The sequence below is a fragment of the Panthera onca genome, chromosome X (genome assembly GCF_046562875.1).
Source record: "Panthera onca isolate mPanOnc1 chromosome X, mPanOnc1 haplotype 2, whole genome shotgun sequence".
Classification (NCBI taxonomy): Eukaryota; Metazoa; Chordata; class Mammalia; order Carnivora; family Felidae; genus Panthera; species Panthera onca.
In genome coordinates this window covers 114,276,137-114,299,154 of record NC_138357.1, presented here as the reverse complement: position 1 = coordinate 114,299,154, position 23,018 = coordinate 114,276,137, and the positions used below count along the sequence as shown (strand labels likewise).

At 50.9% G+C, this 23,018-nt stretch overlaps 1 protein-coding gene across 3 annotated transcripts in view; it reads right to left on the bottom strand.

The window, feature by feature from the left end:
* The window catches only part of MAP3K15 (mitogen-activated protein kinase kinase kinase 15), a 124,558-nt gene that overhangs the window by 2,629 nt on the left and 98,911 nt on the right, over positions 1–23,018 (bottom strand). For 2 of the 3 annotated variants that reach the window (XM_081792442.1, XM_081792444.1), the window contains exons 16-25: positions 22,494–22,621; positions 19,880–20,010; positions 19,535–19,640; positions 10,889–11,046; positions 6,812–6,995; positions 5,902–6,061; positions 5,270–5,423; positions 4,134–4,319; positions 3,399–3,504; positions 2,076–2,301 (exon numbers count right to left, since the gene is read on the bottom strand). In XM_081792442.1, coding sequence (XP_081648568.1) covers positions 2,076–2,301; positions 3,399–3,504; positions 4,134–4,319; positions 5,270–5,423; positions 5,902–6,061; positions 6,812–6,995; positions 10,889–11,046; positions 19,535–19,640; positions 19,880–20,010; positions 22,494–22,621 — 1,539 coding nt within the window. Of the gene's footprint in view, positions 1–2,075; positions 2,302–3,398; positions 3,505–4,133; positions 4,320–5,269; positions 5,424–5,901; positions 6,062–6,811; positions 6,996–10,888; positions 11,047–19,534; positions 19,641–19,879; positions 20,011–22,493; positions 22,622–23,018 lie in introns of those variants that run through there. The other variant, XM_081792443.1, reaches the window with a different exon arrangement.

Sequence of the window (23,018 nt, the reverse complement as noted above, 5' to 3'; positions counted from 1 at the left end):
TTTGTCTCAAAACCTATCAGGAACCAGAAAGATAACCTGAGGGTGATCAGTAAACTCAGCCAGGAGGGATCTGATAATTACAACTTGTCTCCCTGTGTCAGATCAAGTTGCTGAAACTAATTCTCAGGCTCTTTCTCCTCTGGGGAGGAGGCCAAGGAGCTAGAAGCCCTGCTGCTTCTTTTTTTAATATTTATTTCTGAGACCGAGAGAGCACGTGCAAGCAGGGGAGGGGCAGAGAGAGGGGGATAGAGGATCCAAAGCAGGCTCCGCACCGAAAGCAGCGAGCCCCATGTGGGGCTCGAACTCACAAACTGTGAGATCATGACCTGAGCCGAAGTTGGATACTCAACTGACTGAGCCACCCGGGTGCCCCTGCTTCTGATGGACAGTGGTGGGAGGGAGCCGGCAAAAAGACCACCTCAAGTGGGAGGAATACAGCTCCAGACGTCTGTGGAACCAGTGACTGCTAAATGCTTCACAGGGGCTGGCCTCCCACTCAGGACAGACCAGGTGCCTCCAGGCCACACCACTCTGGGTGGGAGGTGCCATCCTCGTGCTCTACCTGACAGCAGCTAAGGCATCTCCATGCCGTAGGGACAGGCGTGCTTGTCTGCCATCTGTAGTCGGTTGCTGTCCTTACTAATTCTACTGAAACTGCAAAGTAACAGAAGGACTATCAGCAGTGTAGATGAAGAGCCACTGAGCCCGTATGTAACAGTTTAGGAATTTAGTAATTATAAACCTTACCAGAAAATTAATTTTTTTTTACATTTATTTTTGAGAGGGAGAGACAGAGGAAAAGTGGGGGAGGGGCAGAGAGAGAAGGAGACAGAATCAGAAGTAGGTTCCAGGCTCTGAGCCGTCGGCACAGAGCCCGGCGTGGGGCTCCAGCTCACAAGCCATGATCATCATCACCTGAGCTGAAGTCGGGTGCTCAACTGACCGAGCCGCCCAGGCGCCCCACCAGAAAATATTTTAAAGTGGGGCTAATTATCACGAGCTTCCACAGGTGTCATATTTTAAAAGCTTTCACAATTTTGCTACCGCCACCTATTAACTACAACTCCAGGTCTCAGGGCGCCTGGGTGCCTCAGTCAGTAAGGGTCCGACTCCTGATGTCTGCTCACGGTTCGTGGGAGCGAGCCCCACGTCAGGCTCTGTGCTGATGGCGTGGAGCCTGCTTGGGATTCTCTCTCCCCCTGCCCCTCCCCACTTGCAGTCTTTCTCTCAAAATAAATAAGCTTAAAAAAATGAAAACAAAAACCCTCTAGGTCTCTAAAAAGAAGTGATTAGATCTGCCTAAGGTCAGACTTCAGAGATCCCTGGACTGTATACCATGTTTCTTCCAAAATATGGATACCTGATACCATATCTCCCTGTCAAGTATTAATTGGCATTAGTAGTGATCATATGGCAACAAGGCATCATCTGGAACCAGCACCAACTCATTTGCTCTGCCCGTGGGTTCTGTCTTTTATAGGTCTACTCATGTGATTACCCAGGGCAAACGGGACTCATTTTACTCATTTGACAAATATTTTCGAATATCTACTATGTGCCAGGAAGTGAACAAAACAGACCAGCTCTCTCGGGGGTACCTCACACCAATGCCAGGGTCCCCTGGCTGGGAAAGAAGGCCACGAATGCCTGCCGGCTAATCCTGACAAATCACGCAGAAGAGATTCAAAGAGGGGAGGGTAAACTTCTGCAGGGTCAGGGTTCTGGGACACCAACCCCTGGCTTGGCTACGTCCGTAGGGGCAGGCTGCAGCTGTCCGCTGCTCTCTGCCGGACTCCCACACCGTGCCAGGGGGCTCATCTTGGTGAAGAGACAGAAAAAACTCCCCAGACGCTGGTGCCTTCGGCACAGCTGATCGCTCTGTGCCTGGTGGCAAGGCATCGCAGCTCTCTGATTCCTAACGTTAAAGAAAGGGAGGCTTTCTCCCCCAGTTGAAGCTGAGACCACCCCCTTGCCCACTTTGTTGGTGAAGATGCTTTTCAGAGACCCGGGTGAGACCCTCAGGCAAGCAGAGTGATAACCTTCCTGGCCCAGGTCACTGTCCCACCCCTGCCCACCTGTTGGTTTCTTGCCTGAGCTGGCCCAGCTGGAGGCTCAGGTGCCGGTGGTGGAGCTGCTGGGGCTGTGGCTCTGGGGCGCCCGCTGACGGGGGGCTGCTCCCTCGGTATGCCGCGTGCCCTTCACTCCCGGGCAGGTCTGCGGGGGGAGAGTCGTCCTCCACCTCATCTGGGTCCTTCTCCTCCCCTTCGGTCTCTGACGTGGGCTCGAAGTGGGCTCGGAGCTCTGTGAAATGACGGAAGGAGAAAGCACCGTGGTGACACAAGGCCAGGGCTCACTGGAGCTTCTGTCCTTATGCCAGCGAACGGGAGTGTTCGGAGGCTGGCCCAGCGAGGCAGTGCTCCATCAGGGGACTGCTGACGTTATAAATAAATGGGGCGGAGCCGTTACTCCGTTCTCAGCAGTGAAAAGATGCTCACGGCCAGTTTATAGATGAGCAAACTGAGGCTGAATGACGTTAAGTTAGTTAGCCAAGGATGGCTTTACAGAGGTGCAACCAGGCTTCCAACCTGGCCTGGCCTGGGTGGTTCTACTACAGAAAAGGTGCCCGCTTGGAGTGGTGCGTGATGAAGTCCTGGGGTTTAACGAGAACCAGGCAGGAGAGGACATGACAGGGAGGGAGCAAAGTCAAGAGAGGAAGCGGCAATGTCAACACGAGTGGTGCAGAGCCTCCCCCTCCGAGGATGAAGTCACCGCAGGAGAGAGAACTTGGGTATTAAGCAGCTCTGTGGCTTCACAAATGACAAATGAGAGGTACAAAAGCCAAAAACTGGGGCCCCTGGGTGGCTCGTTAAGCATGTGACTGTCCACTTCAGCTCAGGTCATGATCTCGGTTTCATGAGTTCAAGCCCCGCGGCGGGGTCTGTGCTGACCGAGCAGAGCCTGCTTGGGATTCTCCCTGTCTCTGCCCCTGCCCCATTCACGCTGTCTGTCTCTAACTGAAGAAAGCAACTTAAAAAAAGCCAAAGATTTCTAGAGCTACCCCATGATGATTCTGACAGGAGACGGAGCCCGTAGTAGGCACCATCAAGCCACCAGTAGGCATTCCCGAGTGAAGGGCGGGGGGGAGGGGGGGGCACTGCGGGATCCCGGCCCTCAGGCCCAGGGCTCCCTCTCCGATGACAAGTTTTGTCTCTGTGCAGTCTCCTTGGTTATGGGTAGGGGACACAAAAGTATGGCTCCAGAAGTTGCTAGCGTTTGCTGAATTGCAGGGAAGTATACTGCCCAGATGGGAAGGAGAAAACCACTGCTGAGCGCGGAGCACACGTGTGACCTCGCCCATGGCCTGAGCCCGCCCTGGACTGCGAAGGCGGCACGCTTACCCGGGATGAGAATGCTGACCGCAGCCTGCACCGCTCGCCGGATGATGGTGTCCATCGCAAACATCCAGTGGGGCCTAATTAAATGGTTCCTCAAAACTTTATTCACCTATAAATCACAAAAATCCAGATTTCTGGTCTGCTGTACGTTCAAGAAATAGGAGTTCTTACGAATTCTAGTTTACTTCTACTCAGAGATAAAATGTTAACCGTGCTGCCCTGCATCTCTACCTGACCTACGTTCCCTCCGGACTGGGTCTCCCTCCAAGCTGACCCTAAGTCATGCCGGGTCTTCGGGATGGGTGCGGTGATCGGATCTCCCGCACCAGGCTCGTTGTTGTTTACTCGGAGAGTATTTCTGGTGCACCTATGAAAAGTCAGGCTCTTCGCTGGGGGCGTGGGACACAAAGCTGGACCAGACACGGTCTCACGCCTGGAGCAACTCACATCTGTCTGCACAGACACATAAGCTTAAACCCCATGCCTACGCAGCTGGCAGATGCCACTTGTTCCCAAGTCCTACACTCCTCTTAGTGGCCAGAAACAATCCCCTCGTTCACCTGTACTTGCATATTCTGTGTTTAGAATGAACTGCTGAAACTAGGGATTCAGGTGTACACAGAAGAGATGGGGACTAGGGGAGAAGATGGTAACTGAACTCCAGGGTCCCGGCTGTGAGCCACTTCAGTGGGCTTCCTGCCTTCTAGCATGTTCTCTAGAGCCAGACGGAACACTTACAGCATCCTGAAATCCAAACAGTACTAGATGAATCTGATTGATGGACGAGCTGTCAAAGTCCAGGTCCATCTTTAGCTTTGATATCGTGGATGCCATCACTCTGTGCTCCGGGGAGCGGATGAAGTCCCTCAGGATCCCAATTATTTGCTTGATGTGGCCGGCTGAGAGATGCAAGTCTTCTGAACTCTGATCACCAACCCCCCCCCCCCAAAATAATTTTCACTGAGTAGGTCAGAGAGGGGGAAACTCAAGATGTATTCTGTGGGCTCCCCAGGTGAGAACGGGTCTGTCTGGAATTCCCCCCAGATCTTTCATTAGGCAGCCCCCTCTCCTCACTGCCCACCTCCCCTCTAGGAATGGTTTTGTCGTCCTGTTGAACCCCTTCTAACTGATCCCCCTCTGCCGGCCCCTGGTAGAAGGTACAGTTCATAGCAGGGCAAGTGGCCTTGACCTTCCCGCTTCCAAAGTAAGTTAAAATGCAAACATTTTGGGGCGCCTGGGTGGCTCAGTCAGTTAAGCGTCTGACTTCGGCTCAGGTCATGACCTCGCGGTCCGTGAGTTCGAGCCCCGCGTCGGGCTCTGTGCTGACAGCTCAGAGCCTGGGGCCTGCTTCAGATTCTGTGTCTCCCTTTCTCTCTGACCCTCCCCCATTCATGCTCTGTCTCTGTCTCAAAAATAAATAAGACATTAAAAAAAAGTTTAAAATGCAAACATTTTTATCCATAACCTTTCCCCCTAAAGTGGCTGTTTTCCCAGCTTCTGAGGGCAACTCAATGTGTCCTGCAGCTGGGGGTTCAAAACGAAGGGTTCACGTGAGTGAAGGGCAAAGGCTGTGAGTCCCTAAGCTTCGTGCTGCATTTGGCTTGTTTTACACCAGGGGGCAGCAGCACTCCATGCCTCGGTTCACCGCAGTGTTCCGCAAATGCAGGCTTCAGTGGAGTCTTTTTTTTTTTTTTTTTTTTTTTGCTTTGTATTTTCTTTTGTCTTGTTGGAAGAGGGAAGGGCATTGGGAAATACTTAATGGTGATTACCGTAACTTTGCAAACGGTCCAGGGCAGCAGGAGACTCGTCCCTGTTCCGGGACCTGGTGCCAGGCAGAGGGGGCGGCATGAGCAGCTCCCCCGACCCGGCCCTACCTGGACCACGCACTCCTGCAGGTTGGAAGCCACCTGGTTCTGCTCCTCCCAGAGGATTTTGTACAGCATGGCGCGGCACTCACTGTCTTTGCGCAGCAGGAAGAGGCCCGGGTCCCTGTCCTCCGGGGAGGAGGCTGCGCTCTCATCTGGAACGCTGCGGACAAACACATGCGACAATCCCCGCGTGTCCTGGAACAAAGTCTCCAGGCTGGGACGCCATGGGGGAGGGGCTAAGAGGCGAGTCGGCAGTCCCCACCCTTAAGGTGAAACTGCAGGAGGCAGGCAGGTGGAAGAGAGATGCAGTGTTTTTTCTAACCCCCACAGCACCAGTTTTGAGAGAGGGAGAGAGAAGGGAAGAAAGGGAAAGAAAATGGGGACGGTGGGAGGAGGGGAGGAGGGGCGGAGGGGATGAGAAAGGAGGGGAAGGAACAGGAAGATGGGGAAGTGACCGCAGTGAACACGCTGCCGCTGCCCGCCGCCTTCACCTGCACTGTTGGCCGCCCTACTAACCGTGCAGAAAGCTAAAGCCCCTGGCTTTCACCTGGGAGGTGCAGAAAGCTAAAGCCTCCTGGTTTTCACCTGGGAGGGATTTGGCTCCTGGCCCACAGTGTAGGGAAGTGGGTGGGCCGTACCTATGCAGGGGGCTGAGCCGGTGCTTGGGTGCCCGGGCCTTCTCGAAGAACGCGTCCATCTGTGCATCAGAGTCCGGGGAGACAGAGCCGTGGTCACTGCTGCTGCTGCCCATGGGCTCCCCAGACGTGGGCAGGGCCAGGGTGGCGCCCCGGGTACTCTCTGTGTGGGGGCAGACACGGAGCGGGGAGGGTGAGCCTCAGCCCCTCAGGCCAGGTGACCCATGCAGGGACTGTTAGGTCTGTGCTGCTCTTAACGGGGCGGTATAGTCAGTCACCCGGGGTCCCTGAAATGTAGGTTCCATTTTAGTAGGTCTGAGGCCCAAGACCACGTCTCTAACCAGCCTGCAGGAAACACTGACGGAAACACAACTTGTCACCCCCAAGCAAGATGCTGAGCATCTGTCCTGGCTTCTACTCCATTCACACCAGGAAAGAGAAAACCAACAGCTTTCTTTCCAGAGGCCACATTTATGTCATTGCCAGGTAGGGCTCGTTGCCCTAGAAGGGGCCACTTCGCTTCAGTGACCTGTAGGACAGCTGCTGCACCCCTTAATCAAGGTCAGGAGCAGCAGAGGGGGAAAGGCCAGGCTCTGCACCAACCGAAGACTCAAAACCCAGGCAGGGGACCCCTGGCCTCCCTTCTCGGCACAATCTCAAATGAAAGACTTTAACAAGGCAGGGTGGGAGGGTGCCGCTGTCACCTGTGGGGCTCCCTCTGTCCGTCAGGGAATCAAGGGACATTCACTGGCTGGGTGTGACCACTCCTACGCCCCCCGCACCAATCCCTGCCACTCTTCACAGGGACAGGTTCCGTGCGTGCGGCTCTGGAGAGCAGGCACTCTCAGTGACAGAGGAGCCCAGGCATCCACCGCGCCCCGGGTGGCACCCCCGCTGTCCAGGCAGACCTCACCTGCTGGCTTGAAAGCAATTTGGTTCTTCTTGCCCTTGTTCACCTGCCTTAAGAAACCCTCTTTGAGCAGCTCGGCAGCAGTGGCACGTTTGTGGGGGTCAGGCTCAAAACAGGATAAAATGAATGCTCTGGCGTCAGCTGAAAGGGCTCCTGGAATCTCAGGGTGGATCTTAAACATCCCCACCTGCATTTAAGGGAGAGGGGACTTACGTGACTGTGAGGCCTCAGGCACATCCGGGTGCACGTGCCTTCAGTATAAAGCTCCTACCCCTGCCATCCTTTGAGGAGCTGGTGGGTTAGAACATCCTCGACGACTCGCCCGGCTGGCCTCTTGGGACTTGGCTTTGCCCAGTAGGTTGTTGGAAAAGTGAAATCAGAGGAGTTTCAGAGCGTAGGGCTTAAGAGGTCCTGGGGCTTCTGTTCTAGTCCTCAGTGGAGCCCTGAGGCCACACGCAGGGAGGCTCGGCAGTTTGGGGGTGGAGGTGCATGGAGTTACTAATCAAAGGGCATGAGGTTTCAGGTAAGAAAGATGAACACATTCTTGGGGCACCTGGCTGGCTCGGTCGGAAGAGCATGCAGCTTCTGATGTCGGGTTTCTAAGTTCAGGCCCCACGTTTGGTGCAGAGATTACTTAAAAATCAAAAAATCTTGGGGCACCTGGGTGGCTCAGTCAGTTGAGCATCTAACTCTTGATCTGGGCTCAGGTCATGATCCCAGGGTCTTGGGATGGGCCCCCTGCTATCGGGCCCCATGATGAGCTTAGCATTCTCATTCTCTCTCTCCCCACCCCTGCCCCCTCACCCGATTGCACGCTCTCTCTCAAGTAAGTAAAAAAAAAAAAAAAAACTTTAAAAATAAAGTTTAAGGGGTGCCTGGGTGGCTCAGCTGGTTAAGCACCCGACTTCAGCTCAGGTCATGATCTCACGGTTCGTGGGTTTGAGCCCCGCGTAAGGCTCTGTGCTGGCAGCTCGGAGCCCGGAGCCTGTTTCAGATTCTGTGTCTCCCTCTCTTTGCCCCTGCTCGTGCTCTCTCTCTCTCTCAAAAATAAATATTAAAAAAATGTTTATAAAGTTTAAAAACTTAAAAAAAACCCACAAAAACAAAAAAACAAACAAAACCAACATGAACGCATTCTAGAATTCTGCTGTACAACAACTGTACCTAGGGTCAACAATACCGCAGCAAGCATTTTAAGGTATGTTAAGGGTGTAGAGCTCCTGTTAACTGTTCTTACCACGATCAAATAAAAGTTTTTAAATCGAGTTTTAGATTTTGAGAACACTAAACACTGGATGGAATATCCCTCCAAAATGTGAAATGCAGGACACCTACAGTGGCACCCCTCACCTGAGGGGCAGGGGGGAAGGCCACTAAGGGGCCAGGGACCGAAATTCAGGGCAAGAACCCAAAGGAGAGAGGGGTGGCGTCCCCAAGACTGTCGGAAAGCAGAGAGTGAACGTGGGCGGCGCCTTGGTGCCCTGTCGCTACGTTACATCTAAAGGTGCTTTGCTGTTACTCAGAAGGCCCCTGTAGGAGTTCTCTTGGGCTGCCTTCACAGAGCGCCACAAACCGGGTGCCTGAAAACAATGCAGATTTATTCTCTCTCAGTCTGGGAGGCTGGACGTCTGCAGTCAAGGTGCTGACGGGGCCACGCTCCCTCTGAAACCTAGAGAGAATCCGTCCTTGCCTCTTCCAGCTTCGGGCGGTTGTGGCAACGGTTGGCTTGCAGACACATCACCCTCACCTTGGCCTCGGCGTGCCGCCCTCCGTGTCTCTCCATGTCATCACCTCTCTGGCCCCGATGTCTGTCTCTGCACCAGCGAGTATCTGTCCCGAGGCCTACGACTGAAGCTGCAGGTAGGATCTTCGACAGCCACATGGCTCCACCACGGACAGACGCCGCAGGGCGGGGAAGGTTACCGCTGTCCCCCGGCCCTCGCGTTCAGGGTCTTGTCGGGATCGTGGGGGCCAGAAGACACTCGGCGACTTGAGGTCCTGACGTTGGAGCCGCCTGACCGCTGCTCTGAGAACCTTCTGCAGGGGCCAGGCTGAGGGGAGCAGCCACGGCACCCACAGCGCAGAGCAGTCCGTCTGCTGAGCGGCCTGCACTCCGCTCGCCGAGAAACCTGCACTCGTTCCTTTTCGTTCTGCCAGAGGTTGAGCCGGAATGTCCGGCGAAGACGCAGGCGGCAAGGCTGCAGGGCAGACAGGCCGAGGGGCCGCCATGCCTGGCAGAGAAGCAAGGAAGCAAGGCCTCTGGAGCATGTTCTATCGGGCTGCTTTGACGCACTGTGACCTCACCGTCCATAAGCAGTGAACCCACTCTCCTCCTCCTTAGCCTTCAGGCAACCAAAAATGCTCCAGGGAGGCCACTGCTGCTAAGGGACTCTTAAGACCACAGCCTCTCTTCAACTTCTCCAAGTGTACTCAGAGCCAGAAGCCACAGACCTGGCCTTAGACACAAGGGGCTATCCTGGCATCAGCTTCCCGTGGGATGGGAAGCATGTCCCTTCCCAAGGGAGCAGGCCTGGTGGTAAAATCCCCCCCCCCCATGGTGGCCAGTCGGTCTTATGTGCGCCTCAATACTTGGGGTGGCCTTCCCGTGAGCTCGGGGAGGGCTTTTAGAATGACAAAGTAAACACTGTCTGCTATCCGAAGCCCCACCTCTTCAAAACCAGTCAGAAACCTGCCCTCCAAAGATACAGGCCCATGTGGTATTTGAGCCTCACCTAGTGTAAGGGCAAATACAGATTCAAAATAAGAGGCTTCACAAAAATAAGACAAAACCAGGGAGGGAGACAAAGCATGAAAGACTCATAAATATGGAGAACAAACAGAGGGTTCCTGGAGGGGTTCTGGGAGGGGGGATGGGCTCAATGGGTAAGGGGCATTAAGGAATCTACCCCTGAAATCACTCTTGCACTATATGCTAACTTAGATGTAAATTAATAAAATAAATTAAATAAAAATTAAAAAAAATAATGTTAGTTGTACAAGCAAAAGTTAGAAATAAACAACATGCAACATGATGTTTATGATGAGTTCCTCACAGTATGGGAAGAAGCAGGAGATAAAAATCACATGGATAATATGTTAACAACTATGATTTTTTTTTTTTTAATTTTTTCGTGTTTACTTATTTTTGAAAGAGAGAGCGAGTGTGGGAGGGACAGACAGAGAGGGAGACACAGAATCTGAAGCAGGCTCCAGGCTCTGAGCTGCCGGCACAGAGCCCGACGCGGGGCTCGAACTCACGGACCGTGAGATCATGACGTGAGCTGAAGCTGGACGCTTGATGGCTGAGCCACCCAGGTGCCCCAACAGCTATGATTTTTAAAACTAATAATAAGACTGGTAGAATACAAAAAAAAAAAAAAACCCAAGAGAAAACAAAGAGCCTTCATCCTCCCTGTTGAAAATAAGGGAAGAGACCTCCCCTCCCCCTCTTTTCTTAGAACATGTACTTTAGAAAACTTGTAACTGCAAGTTCTTGGTGTCTTTGAGACGCTATGTGAATCTTTTTAAAAGCTGAATAAGCCTCTTGCCAAGAATGCCTTTCTCAAGGACCTGAGGGCCAACTCCTGGAAATGTCAACATCAAGAAGGATCCATCTCTATCTCCCAGTTTCCGGTTGCGGGGGAGCCCTAACTTCAGTAGTGTCTTCCTCCAAAACTACCTCCTATCTTAAATATTGGAGAAGTTTATTTTTCCTTTAGGTAAAATCAATTAGCTGATGCAAATGGTCGTCCCAATTATCGAGTGACCCTTGGATGCACTACTGTGACCAGTGGCACTATCCTGTCCACGCACGGGAGGACTAGTGATCGTTTCCTTTGAGACCACGGGTCAGAGGGTGGTAGTGCTTGGCTGGAGAAAAGGACAAGTTCTTTCTGTCCTTGCAACCACTTAGTGGACTGCCTGTGGCATGCATCGCATTCTGATTTAATGCCTATTCAACAATAAAACTGTTTGCTTTCTCTTCTACCTTTGTGGAGAGATTTCTGGAGTGGCAGGAGATTTTCTTTTTACTTATTATTTCCCTGACACCAGCAACTTCAATCACCAAACATGTCTTACTTTGAACATTGCTGCCTGCGGCTCACCGAGCTCATCGAACGGAGGCCTGCTGGTGGCCATCTCAATGATGGTGCAGCCCAGGGACCAGATATCCGCCGGGGCGCAGTACCCGCGAGGTCCTTGATCGATGATCTCAGGTGCCATGTACTGCAGAGTGCCTATGGGGAAAAAAATAAAGATTGTGGGCACCAAGCTGCACAAAAATCTCAGCGGACCATTGGTAAACAAGCGTGTGGACTTCAACCCTCTCATTAATGACAGACGGAGCCTGCTCTCATGCATAAATGATGCCGTTGTGTCCTTTCTCTGATCAGAGGCACGCAACGCCCCTTCCTCTGATACTGGTCACACTGAGAGAAGACTGTTCAGCTCCGCGAAGGACAAATGGGCTCCAACCCCATCCAGTCAGTGCACAGAACGCAGGACACACAGTACCCCACCGACTTCAGGAGCTGCCTAGTGGAAGCGACAGATGATAGGACGATGGTGGGGGCGGGCTAATGGCAAAACGGAGTAAGTGCTAAAGCAGAGGGCTCTGAGAAAGCGGATGAAAAAGTGCTTGATTCTGCCTGCTTCAAGTCAGGGGAAGTTTTACCTGGATCAGTTTGGTTCTCCGAGGAGTAAATGCTAAGACAGCACTGGACACCAGAGAGATTTACTGGGGAGAAATACACGTGGGATAAAGGGGGAGGGAGCAGGATGGGCAGGGGGAACGGTCAAGCTCAGTGCCAGTGTGACACCTGGGAGAGAGGGCAGGGAACGAAGAGGTGGGCAGAGTCTCAGACAGAAGAACAGCCCAGGGATGGCTTCGGCCAGGCCACTGGGGAGTCCCTGACCAAAAGCTGCCCCTTGGAGGAACATCACATTGGTCCAGCACGCCGCCGGCGTGCAGTCGTCGGCCAGGAGCAGGCAGGGTGACGGACGACCCCGCCACGAACACGGAGGCAGAGCCACAGAAGGCGGCACACGGGGCTGCCAGCGAGCTGGCCTCCCACCAGGCGGGTTGAGGAGGTGGACAGTGGGATGGGAGGACTCCCAGGCTGGGGGAAGAGCTTGAGCAAAGGTGCGAAGGTGTGCAGTACAGAGTGAGTTCGGGGAACCACCAGCGGAAGCTGACAGAGTAGGGTATTAGGAGTTAAAAATTAAGGAGGCAGTGGCGAGGGCACAGCCCGAATGGCAAGCAGTACATAATGAAGGCTCTGGCTTCAGACTTTCTCCTGTGGGTCACGGGCCGCCAGAGTTGCCACAGGGAAGGTGGTGATCAGATACAGTGCTGGGAGGAGAAAGCACTGCAGAGATGGGGGCAGGGAGGTCAATCAGGGCTCTGGGAGTAAAATCATAGGTTCTTCTTGAAACTAAGGCCGAGGAAAGCAACAGCACCAGACACTATATGCTGGCAAAGTGGTTTCTAATAAAGAGCAAACTTGCATATGACACTGGCCAAGGTGTGAACAGAGAACACGGATGCCCAGAGAAATTCAAGTGCCTATCTCAAGATCACGCAACCAAAGCAAGTCTCCAGAGTCTAAATCAATGAAAACAAAGGGCTCATTGGTTTAAAAAACATTTGGAGAAGCTATGTACTACATCTTCCTCTTGAAGATCCAATGTCTTTTAGTATTTTTCCTCCCAATGAGCATTTGAAAGGCACCGACCCACAGAGTTTTGCAATAATGAAAATCTGTGCAGTTCAATATGGTAGCCACTAGCCCCATATAACCATTGGGCCCTTAAAATATGGCTGGTGAGACGGATGACATGAATTTTACTTTCTTTTAATTTTTAAAGATTCAAAGTAATTACGGGCATCCGGGTGGCTCAGTCGGTTAAGCGTCTGACTTCGGCTCAGGTCACGATCTCATGGCTCATGAATTCAAGCCCTGCGTCGGGCTCTGTGCTGACAGCTCAGAGCCTGGAACCTGCTTCGGATTCTCTGTCTCCCTCTCTCTCTGCCCCTCCCCTGTTCACACAGTCTCTCTCCCTCTCTCAAAAATAAATAAATGTTTAAAAAAATTCAAACTAATTTAAAGTGAAACATAACTTGGGTTGGGTCTGTGAGCTCAACAGATCAGTAGGGCACAAACGATGGTTTTGGTTTCCAAAGCTGAAAGCCTGCTAGGGAAGTGTTCAGCTGCTGCAGGGTTGGGCAAGATACAGGCTCATAGCACTTGCTGCACCATTGGGAAATCCTAGAGCCCCAGGGAGGGAACTTCCAGTGACACAATCTCCCCTCCCAGGCTTGTGCTGCTGTGAATAATGAATGGAGAGGCTTTGACAGAGGATGTGCCTACTAACTAATCCACAATCTGTTAATCAAGGAAAGACTTGTGCTTTTTGTTAACTCAGCTGTTCTCTCTCAGCTCTGGTCTACGATGCTGGTTCCGGGACTCTGCAAACCCCATTTGTGCTTTGCCTGCAGCTTCCTGTTAGGCTCTGCCACTAGGGGGAGCGCGCGAGAGAGCGCGAGCTACCGCGGGAGGAGGAGCTCAGACGGGCTTGCTCAGGCATACCTACCTAGAGGAGGGAGGAAGGAGAGGTTGGTTACTTGCTCCCCCATGTCTGCCGCTGTCCCTCTGAGGGAGCTGCACTTTGGACCCTCAGCTGGTTCCAGTAGCAGTGCTTGGCTCCAGTTTCTAGCTCTTTTGTCCCCTCATAGTTTCAGATCCAGCTTCATCTTGCCCCACCACTAGTTGCCTGCTCCACTCCAGTAACACCCTTCCTTGTGCTCCCCGCAAGCCCTAGAAACAGAAGCTGCTTTCTGATAACTCAGTCCCAGTAAACCGTTTTTTCTACTAAATTCTCTGTGTAAAAATAACTGGGGCGATTTTGGTTTTCCTGCCTGGATCCCAACTAACACAACGAGTAAAAGTTAATTCTTAAAAGAGTAAGAGAATCAACTTTTACAAAGTTCTGCAACGTAGAAAATAGCACTATACCAAACCGCAATGGTTTACTGACCCTCGTCAAACAACTGTGCACCAGAGTACAACTGTTTCATAATTGGAGGCTAAGCCCGCTTGATGCCAAATTTAGAGATTTTCTTTATATGACAACATAGTAAACATCACCCTTTATAAATGTAGGGACTTAGCAAGGACATCCGTATTAGTTATTTATTGCTATGTAATAAATTAGCCCAGATGTTAGCACCTTAAAACAGGAATTAGGATGTCATGCGGTTTCTAAGGGTCGGAATCCACGAACACCTGGGTTGGGTGGATCTGGCCCAGAGTCTCTAATTAGGCTGTAGGCAAGGTATCTGCTGGGCTACAGTCAAGGGAAACGCAGACTGGAGCTGAAACCCACTTCCAAGTTCAGGCAGGCTGTGGGAAGAGGCTTCAGTTTCTCACCGAGTGGGATCCTCCAAAGGGCTGCTCAAAACACGGCTTCCCCCGGAGCCGGGGATCCACAGACAGCAAGCAAGAGGGATGCCACGCTGTCCTCTTCGACCTAGCCTCCAGGTCACACACTGCCACTCTGCCTTCGTATGCTCATCAGAAGGGATTTCACTAATCAGGGTGCCCAGGTGGCTCGGCTGATTAAGTAAGTGTCCAACTCTCGATTCCGGCTCAGTTCATAATCTCACGGTTCATGGGATTGAGCCCCAGATTGGGCTCCGTGCTGAAGGAGCCTGCTTGGGATTTTCTCTCGCCCCCTCTCTCTTTCTCTGTCCCCCCTCTGCTTGTGCACTCTCCAAAATTAAAAACTTAAAAAAAAAAAGAGAGAGAAGTGAGTCACTAAGTCCAGCCCACATTCAAGGGGAGGGGATTACACGAGGCTGTGAAGGCCAGGCGGCGGGGTCCGCTGGGGGCCATCTTGGAGGCTAATGGCCACAATGCCTGACTTCCCATCAGTATTCAATGACTTACAGAGCATCTCCACGTAGCACTGTCTCTGCGACTCTCACAACCCAGTAAGGTCGGCGCTGTCTAACAGTTATTCCCATTTTATACATGAGGAAAATGAGCCTCAGAGAAGGCAGCAGATGTGCTCAAGCTAGAACTCAGGTCTTCCGTCTCCACATTTGGAACTGTTCACCATGACACTGCTGATGTATGCAATGAATCCAGGACAAGCACAAGTGAAGCAAATGCTGCCTGAACAAAAGTCGAGCTGACGTGAGGATTTCCAAAGCCATAATGTGACGTGTTCCCGTATAGCTGGAAGGCGTAGGGCGGTAAGAGAGAACCGGGTGCTCCATTTTATTGACTACCAGATTTACAGAAAAACCACCCACTCACAGTCAACATCCAATGGAGACGGATCCACACAACTGTTTCCAATAGTCAAGGGACTGTTCCCAAGCGGTGTGCACGTTGTGGGTGTGTATCGGCTGCACCAAATCGGCTTCTGTCGAGAAATCAAGTAAAGATGCCAGCGGCGGGGGTAGGGGGGGCATCTGAATAATGTGGAAATCCTGGGAAACTTGCTTGCCTTCAATCTGGCTCTCTTAAGGGTATCCTAGCCTTTCAAAACTGCACGTCCCCCAAGATGTGCCCACACACAGGTCATGTGATCGGGGGTACAGAGTTCAGAACAAGGGGACAGGAGACCCACAGGCATGGACCCAGACCACCGGGGACATGAAATTGTGGGGGCTCCCGGAGAACTGCCCAAGCAGGATTTTCAAATCACCAGCGACAAAAACGCATGGCATAGGACAATAATTGAGAAGTTTTGATCAAGGCGCCAAGATAAAAGCCAGACACCAAGGCAAGGGGTGAGACACAGACGACAGGCGCACGTTTCAAAGGGGGTCCGACAGAAGTGGTCACACACCTCGCAGGCCTCTAGCCCAGGGTCCTGCCACCCAGATCAAGGGATTAAAAAGATCGAGAGAGGAGAGACTAGAGGTGGGGGATGTTGTGAGTGACTTCTTTAGACACTGCTGTGCCGGGAGGTCTGCCCTCTCATTACAGGAGCCGAGGAAAGGCTGTGCCCAAAATGGCGACTCAGGCAATTCAACAAGCACTCAGAACTGTCACACTCCAAAGGAGGGCACACGCATAAGCGTTTTCTACAGGCCCTGGAAAACACTGTTAGAGCCCAAAGTTTCCAAGTTTCATATTAATGAAGTACCGGAAAGAGAAACAAGATGCCTCCTGTACCACCCTGGTTGCCCTGGCCAAGGACGGGCCTGGTAGGAGGGGACACCACTTTGTTTTAACCCAAAGATGAGGACTCCTCGTTGGGCCCATGCAGAGCTCCACATGTACATGTCCCCCGCTGGTAAGCTGCACACAGGACTGGTTCCCAGGGGAGCGGCCCATAGCGTCCGAGGATACGGCCATGCCCTCTTAACAGTGGGTGAAAGATGCATGAACCCTGGATGCCAGATGTGGGACCCAGTGTAGAAATACTGCTTTAGGGGCACCTGGGTGGCTCAGTCTGTTGGGTGTCTGACCGGCTCAGGTCATGATCTCACAGTTTGTGGGTTCAAGCCCCACATCGGGCTCTGTGCTGACAGCTCAGAGCCTGAAGCCTGCTTCAGATTCTGTGTCTCCCCCTCTCTCTGCCCCTCCCCCGCTCACACTATATCTCCCTCCCTCCCTCTCTCTCTCAAAAATAAGTAACATTAAAAAAAATTAAAAAGAAAAGAAAGAAATACCGCTTTAGGGTCTCTGTTAGAGGAATCCTGCTCAAAGACCATTTCCTATGGCCTGGATCCCTCAAGAGAAAAACACGGAGGAGTGTGTACAATGTGAGGGGTAAAAGAGGGGCGGGGGGCAGGAAGCAGTCAACTAAAGGACAGGTCTCTGCCCACGACGTGGGACTTACAAAGGATCTGGCAGGAAAGCGTTGACAATAACCATTAGCCAGTCCCAGAGCACACAAATCCAGCTTAGAACAGCACCAGTCAAGTGACCACTTTCTGTGCCCCTCTCCTCCCCTTCCTGCAGCTGGGGAGCAGAAAAGGAGGTGGGGGGGGGGTAGGTGAGAAAGGACGAGATTCGAGATTGCGTGCCGCCTGCCACCAGATCTGCAGGGACAGGGTTAGGTCGCTATCCCTGGAATGAGGACCAGAGTGTTGATGAGTACATCAGTGTGGCCCCTTAAAAAATTTTTTTTAACGTTTACTTATTTTTGAGAGAGAGCGTGAGCGAGTGTGTGAGCACGAGCAGGAGAGGGACAGAGAGAGAGGGAGACACAGAATCCAAAGCAGACTCTAGGCTCTGAGCTGTCAGCACTGAGCCCGACACGGGGCTCGAACTCACGGACTGCAAGATCATGACCTGAGCCGAAGCCAGATGCTCAACCGACTGAGTCACCCAGGAGCCCCAGTGTGGCCCCTTTTAATTACCCAATTCAGACTGTTTGCTTCTTGAAGCTCCATTAAGACTTTCTCTCAGTTGCCTGAGGGTGGCTGGCAAAGTCTCAGGAAAGGACTACCACCGTGGGCAGGGCATAGAGGGCAGTGGGAGACAAAGAGGGGGTGACTTTTATGATTACACCCTGTGAGTCTGACAGGTTCAACATGTTTGTTACCCACAGAAACTTGATTCTCTGAAAGACTCCTGCCAGTTCTGATAACCTGGGATCTTCTAAGTGCAAATTAGTATTTATTTTATTTATTTATTTAACAAATACTTCACCTGCACTTGCTGTGAGTCAGGTACCGGGTCAAAGCACTTCACCAATATTAACTCATTTAATCCTCGTAAAAACCCTCCGATCTAGGTACTATGAACAGTTCCATTTTACTTCTGAAGAAACTATGGCACAGAGACGTTAAGTAACATGCCTCAAGTTACACAGCTAGCAAACGGTTGAGCCAGAATTTGAACCAAAGATGTTCACAACCACAGACCAGAGTTCCTTTCCCAAGATCCACTCCTAGGCATATACCCAAGATGAATGAAAACTTATGTCTACACAAAGGCTTGTGACTGTTCGTAGCAAAATTATTCACAATAGCCAAAATGTGGGGGCGCCTGGGTGGCTCAGTCGGTTGGGTCATAACAGCCCTTCCTCCTGTTCTAGCTGGTTTATACCTATAGTGAAAACCCTTGAGAAGAACACGGGAGGGGGAGGCTTCGGTGCCAGAAGTTGCCTAAACCTCTCACTCTCCTTCCAGGCTCCGACAGCCTCTGGGCATTTGCATGGAAAAGCCCCACCATAACCTCAGGCATCCAAGCAGGGCTCTGCACCAACCAGCCGAGACTTCTTTACAGAACCACTCTGTGTTGCAAAGAGTAATGATATGCAGGGGAATTTCCTACCCAAAATGAGACCCCTTCTTTATTATCCCCCAAACACCCCTGCATTGTTTTGCAATGCAAAATTCATGCCTCCTCAAGCCAATTACTTGGGAAAATGTGATATGCAATGATGAATTATACATGCGTTTTCTTTGTGAATTTTTTTTCTCCTTGGGGATGCTAATTACGAGATAAATTGTCAGGGGTTTTATGTTTTGAAATAACTCCTTGTTATATCAGAGACCCTCTTGCTACATATTGCCAAGCTAATTGGTGACTTCCAAAGAGGAGGAAAGAAGTCATTTTCAATTAGCGTAATAAAAAAATGTGCCAGTCATATATACATCCATACTCACATATACATGATGACACGTGTATATTTCTATCAGAAACAAAAAATGAAAGTTCAACACATTCTTTCTTTGTGAGATTCTGGTGGAGTCCTTGGTGTAATATTTTCCCATCTTTAGGTGTGTATATCTCCTCTGGTGTTACAAGCGCGATGCCATTTCTGACACATAAAAGTTCTCTTTAGACAGGGAATGTGCCTCCACTGTGGGCGTCTAGCGATCAACACAGAAAACCCTCTTGTTGGAGCAGAGCCGAGACATTCATTAAGACCAAGGCCAAATCTGTCCACACTACAGCTTAGTGCTCCAGGACAGAGGACGGTCATGCTTCTTTTATAGCTTTATTCAGAGCCATAATAATCTAAGCACTGTTTCTTAATTCCATCAAGCAAGACCTTTGTGACCCTTTTATTATACCTTAGGGGACCATAAACCTTTCCTTATTCAAAATCAGTATTTCTTTCCAGGGATCAATTCCTTTTAAGCAGGAATTTCAAAAAGCCACAGGTAGCTTTTGAACCTCATTCAACTTTCTGGTCTTATAATTGGAAAGCTAGCTGGTAATTTTATACCACTCTCGGAATCCAGTCCCTCTAAACACTTACATAATTCCATCACTGACACACGAAGAAGAAAATCCAATTCCTCGAACCCACTTACAAGACCATATTCCCCAGAACAATTAGCTTCCCTTGGAAACATAACCCCATCAAAGCACAAGGCACCAGAACTCGTGAACTAGAACAGGCTATTTTTAGGACAGACCAGTAAAACACCCCAACAAGTGGCTTGACAGCTAGCGGGATTCAGAATTACCCATGACATTAACTTAGAAGAGATGCTGCTACTTTCCTGAGCGGTCAGAAACCCTCAGAAAACCTCAGCAGAGCACCACACCTACCCAACCTGTGAAGACAAGACAGTTGTGGCAATAGTGCTGTCACAGGTAGCTGGCTCAGTGCACCACTGTGACCAAGTTCACACCACCTGAAGTTGGGGACAAGACGCCGTCCACTGCAACTGCCAACTGCCGCGCAGATGTGCGCGGTAAACCTAACTCCGGGACGGCCACCCACACCAAGCCCTGTCCTGCTTACCAGCAAAAGTCTCGGTGCACGGATTCACTCCTGCAAGACGCTTGGAGGTTCCAAAATCAGAGATTTTCACCACTCCACTGTAGGTATTCACCAGAACGTTGTCACCCTTCAGAAAAGAAAAACCACCAAATGCTGAAAGGCAGATTTAAACAAGCTAACATGAAACAAGATTTGTACCTGAAGAAACAGTCACAAGTATGTAGCAAGACTCGACTCGGCACTCTGAGGGCCGTCACGCTCCATTCCTCCCCTTCTCTGAGCTGGTCAGTTTGCAGACTGCCAGCCAGCAGCTCATGTGGTCCGAAACGCACAAATGAAACCTCGTTGCCTCAGATGAGCAAGCACCTTGATGTCTCTGTGCACAATCTGGTTTTCGTGGAGATACTTAAGGCCTTCCAGGATCTGCTTGGTGTAAAACTTGATGGTGGGCTCCTTCATTGGCCCCCATTTTGATCGCAAAAGAGCAGAAAGGCTTCCTGGAAATGGACACAGCAGAAAACTCATCAGGTTGATGAAGATTCAATCACAAGAGTCAGGGAAATAAAGCGAGGTGATGTATTTTTTAAAATGTTTATTTATTTTGAGAGACAGAGTGGGGGAGGGACGGGGGAGGGGAGAGTGAAGCCCAAGCAGGCTCCATGCTGTCAGTGCAGAGCTGACGTGGGGCTTGAACGCACGAACCGTGAGATCACGACATGAGTGGAAATCAAGAGTTGGACGCTTAACCGTCTGAGCCACCCCAGTGCCCCAGCGAGGTGATGCTTCTAACCTCACACAAGCAATCATACCAACATGGCTGCATCCCGGCCAAGTGCAGCGTCTTTCCTCCCTCTGTTGCCTGTTTTCCAGATGTGCAAGCAGCGCAGCCAGAGAAGGGACCAGAGATGGAGGGTGAACGGGAACCCCTTGTGACCTCCAAAATTCAGCGGGGCTCCCTTTGGGTAGAGCTCTGTTAAGCTTCACGGAGTCAGGAGGAGAGTGCAACAAGCACTCTGGACTTGAGAGGACCAGCCCCCCGCTGGAGATCCTGCACGAATGTCTCGGCTGTTCAGCCTGGGTCAAAGCCACACTGTATATACCTTGCCGGGAAATCAGGTGGACAGGACCAGAATGAGGGGCCATTCAGGGAGACAGGGACTGGGATCAGAGAAGCCGGGGTCTGTCCATCTCCACTGGGAGAAGCCCTCGGGGCCAGGTCACAGGGGCAGGACTATCTTACCATCCCCCCAGCCCCTGACTCAGTTATACTAAACATTGAACCTTTGGGCCCAAAGAAAACAATTCTAAGCATCTGGTTCAGAGGTTATCATTGCAGGCCCTCAGGCAGCAGCCAGCCTCAGCTTGACACATTCCACAGTGCTACAGGAACCTTGCCACCTGCCTCAGTTTCTCCACATGTAAAAGGGTTTGTGCACATCTATCTACAATTCTGCCATCCTTAAACCTCGCCCTTGGAATATCAAATAATGTGAACAGCAATGATATATTTTCTGCTAGACTATGAGCAACTGGAGGGAAGAACAAACCATTTTATCTTTATTGTAACCTTCAAAATCTAGCCCACTTCCTGGCTAGATACACATTTAAGCTCTTAAGAGAATAGTAGGCTTTTAATAACTGTTGGTTAGATGAATGAATACAGATTTCTAACTGAAGTTTTAGTGTTTGTATTCAGATCATAATTATCATTATTTATTTTGTTTTTTATTTTTTTATTTTAGAGAGCAAGAGAGAGCATGCAAATGGGGGAGAGGGGCAAAGGGGGAGGCGGAGGGGAAGAGGGAGGGAAGGAGAGAGAGAGAGAGAAAGAGAAAGAGAGAAAGAGAGAGAGAGAGAGAGAGAGAGAGAGAGAGAGAGAGAGAATATCTCAAGCAGGCTCTACGCTCAGAGCACAAAGCCTGACATGGGGCTCAATCCCATGACCCTGGGAACATGACCTGAGCTGAAATCAAGGGTCAGATGCTCAACTGACTGAGCCACCCAGGTGCCCCAATTTTATTATTACTTTTTTAAATGAACACTTAATGAGCTCTTGCTCTCTGCCAGGCACCATTTTAAAAGCTTTACATACACTATCTTATTTAATCCATCCAACAACCCACTGAGCTAGGGTCACTATTGTTCCAATAATTAGTACTACTCCAATCATTATGGTAACTATTATTACTTCAATTTTACTTTATTTTTTAAATGCAGGGTATTTTTTTAACTTTTATTTATTTTTGAAAGAGAGAGAGAGGAGAGGGAGAGGAGAAGAATCCCAAGCAGGCTCCACACTTTGAGCACAGAGCCTGACATGGGGTTCGAACCCAAGAACCACAAGATCATGACCTGAGCTGAAGTTGGACGTTTAACCAACTAAGCCACCCAGGCGCCCCTATTACTCCGACCTTACAGTTCATTTATTTAATGAGGAAACCGAGGTGGGGGGGGGCACAGAGGTGAAGAATTTGCCTGAAGTCACACAGCCTGCAGATGGAGGGACCAATTCAAACTAGACACTCCGGGCTCCAGATCAGAGGAACTCTTCCCCCACACAATACTGCCTGCATACGGGGGATTTTGTGGAGAAAGCACTGGTGTTTGATTTCACAGTAAACATGTTATTTTGCAGTGTCATTTTTAAGACCTCTGTCCCCTCTTCTCCAAGCCATCTTTAAACTCCCAGACCGAAAGCTTCAAGGCTGGAGACTATGCTTTAATTCATCTGTCTCCAGCGCTCAGCCCAGCAGCTGGCACTCAGTAGATCCTCAATGAATATTTGATGATTGAATGAAGCCAGCAATAGACTATGCGACATCGAAAAGTTTGTATCCGACTCCTCTGAGAAACAAATGTTCCGCCACATCTAAACGACAGGTCTGCCACTTTTTAAGTGGCAAGATGGGTAATGATGTTCCTATTATATTTTCATCAATGAATTTCAGAGCACGAGACCAGAATCCTAGTGACTACTCACCCCCAGGCACCTGCTCCATAAATATCTTAATGTAGCCATCCTCGGAGACAGAGCCCAGGTACTGAACGATATTGCGGTGCTTGAGGTACTTATGCAGAGCTATCTCCTCATGCAGGGGCTGCGAGTACCTAGGAAGAAAAACAAAGCCAGCATCACCTGCCAGATCCCTGCGGCCTGGGGCCCACACGGCACTGTGCCAGTCCCTGTCTTGCTCCTGGCCGTTCCTTCTTTCTGCAAATGTTCTCTCCCTTGGCTCCCGTGAGAGTCCCCGGCTTCCCGTAAGAATACTAGCCACACAGGGCCGCTCAAGGCCAAAGCGGTGTCACGTCTCTCAGGCATCCGATGGCGCCTGGTGTACGGTGGGTACTCGATGAATGGCTGCTATGGTTAGGTCTACACTCTCCAACTACCCTTTGCCTCTCTGAGCAGGTCCTCTTCCTCTGTCTCTCATGAAGAGTGGTAGCGTTCCAGAAGGTTCTCTCCTCAGCTGCCCTCGAGTCTCATTCCACACACTCACTTTACACT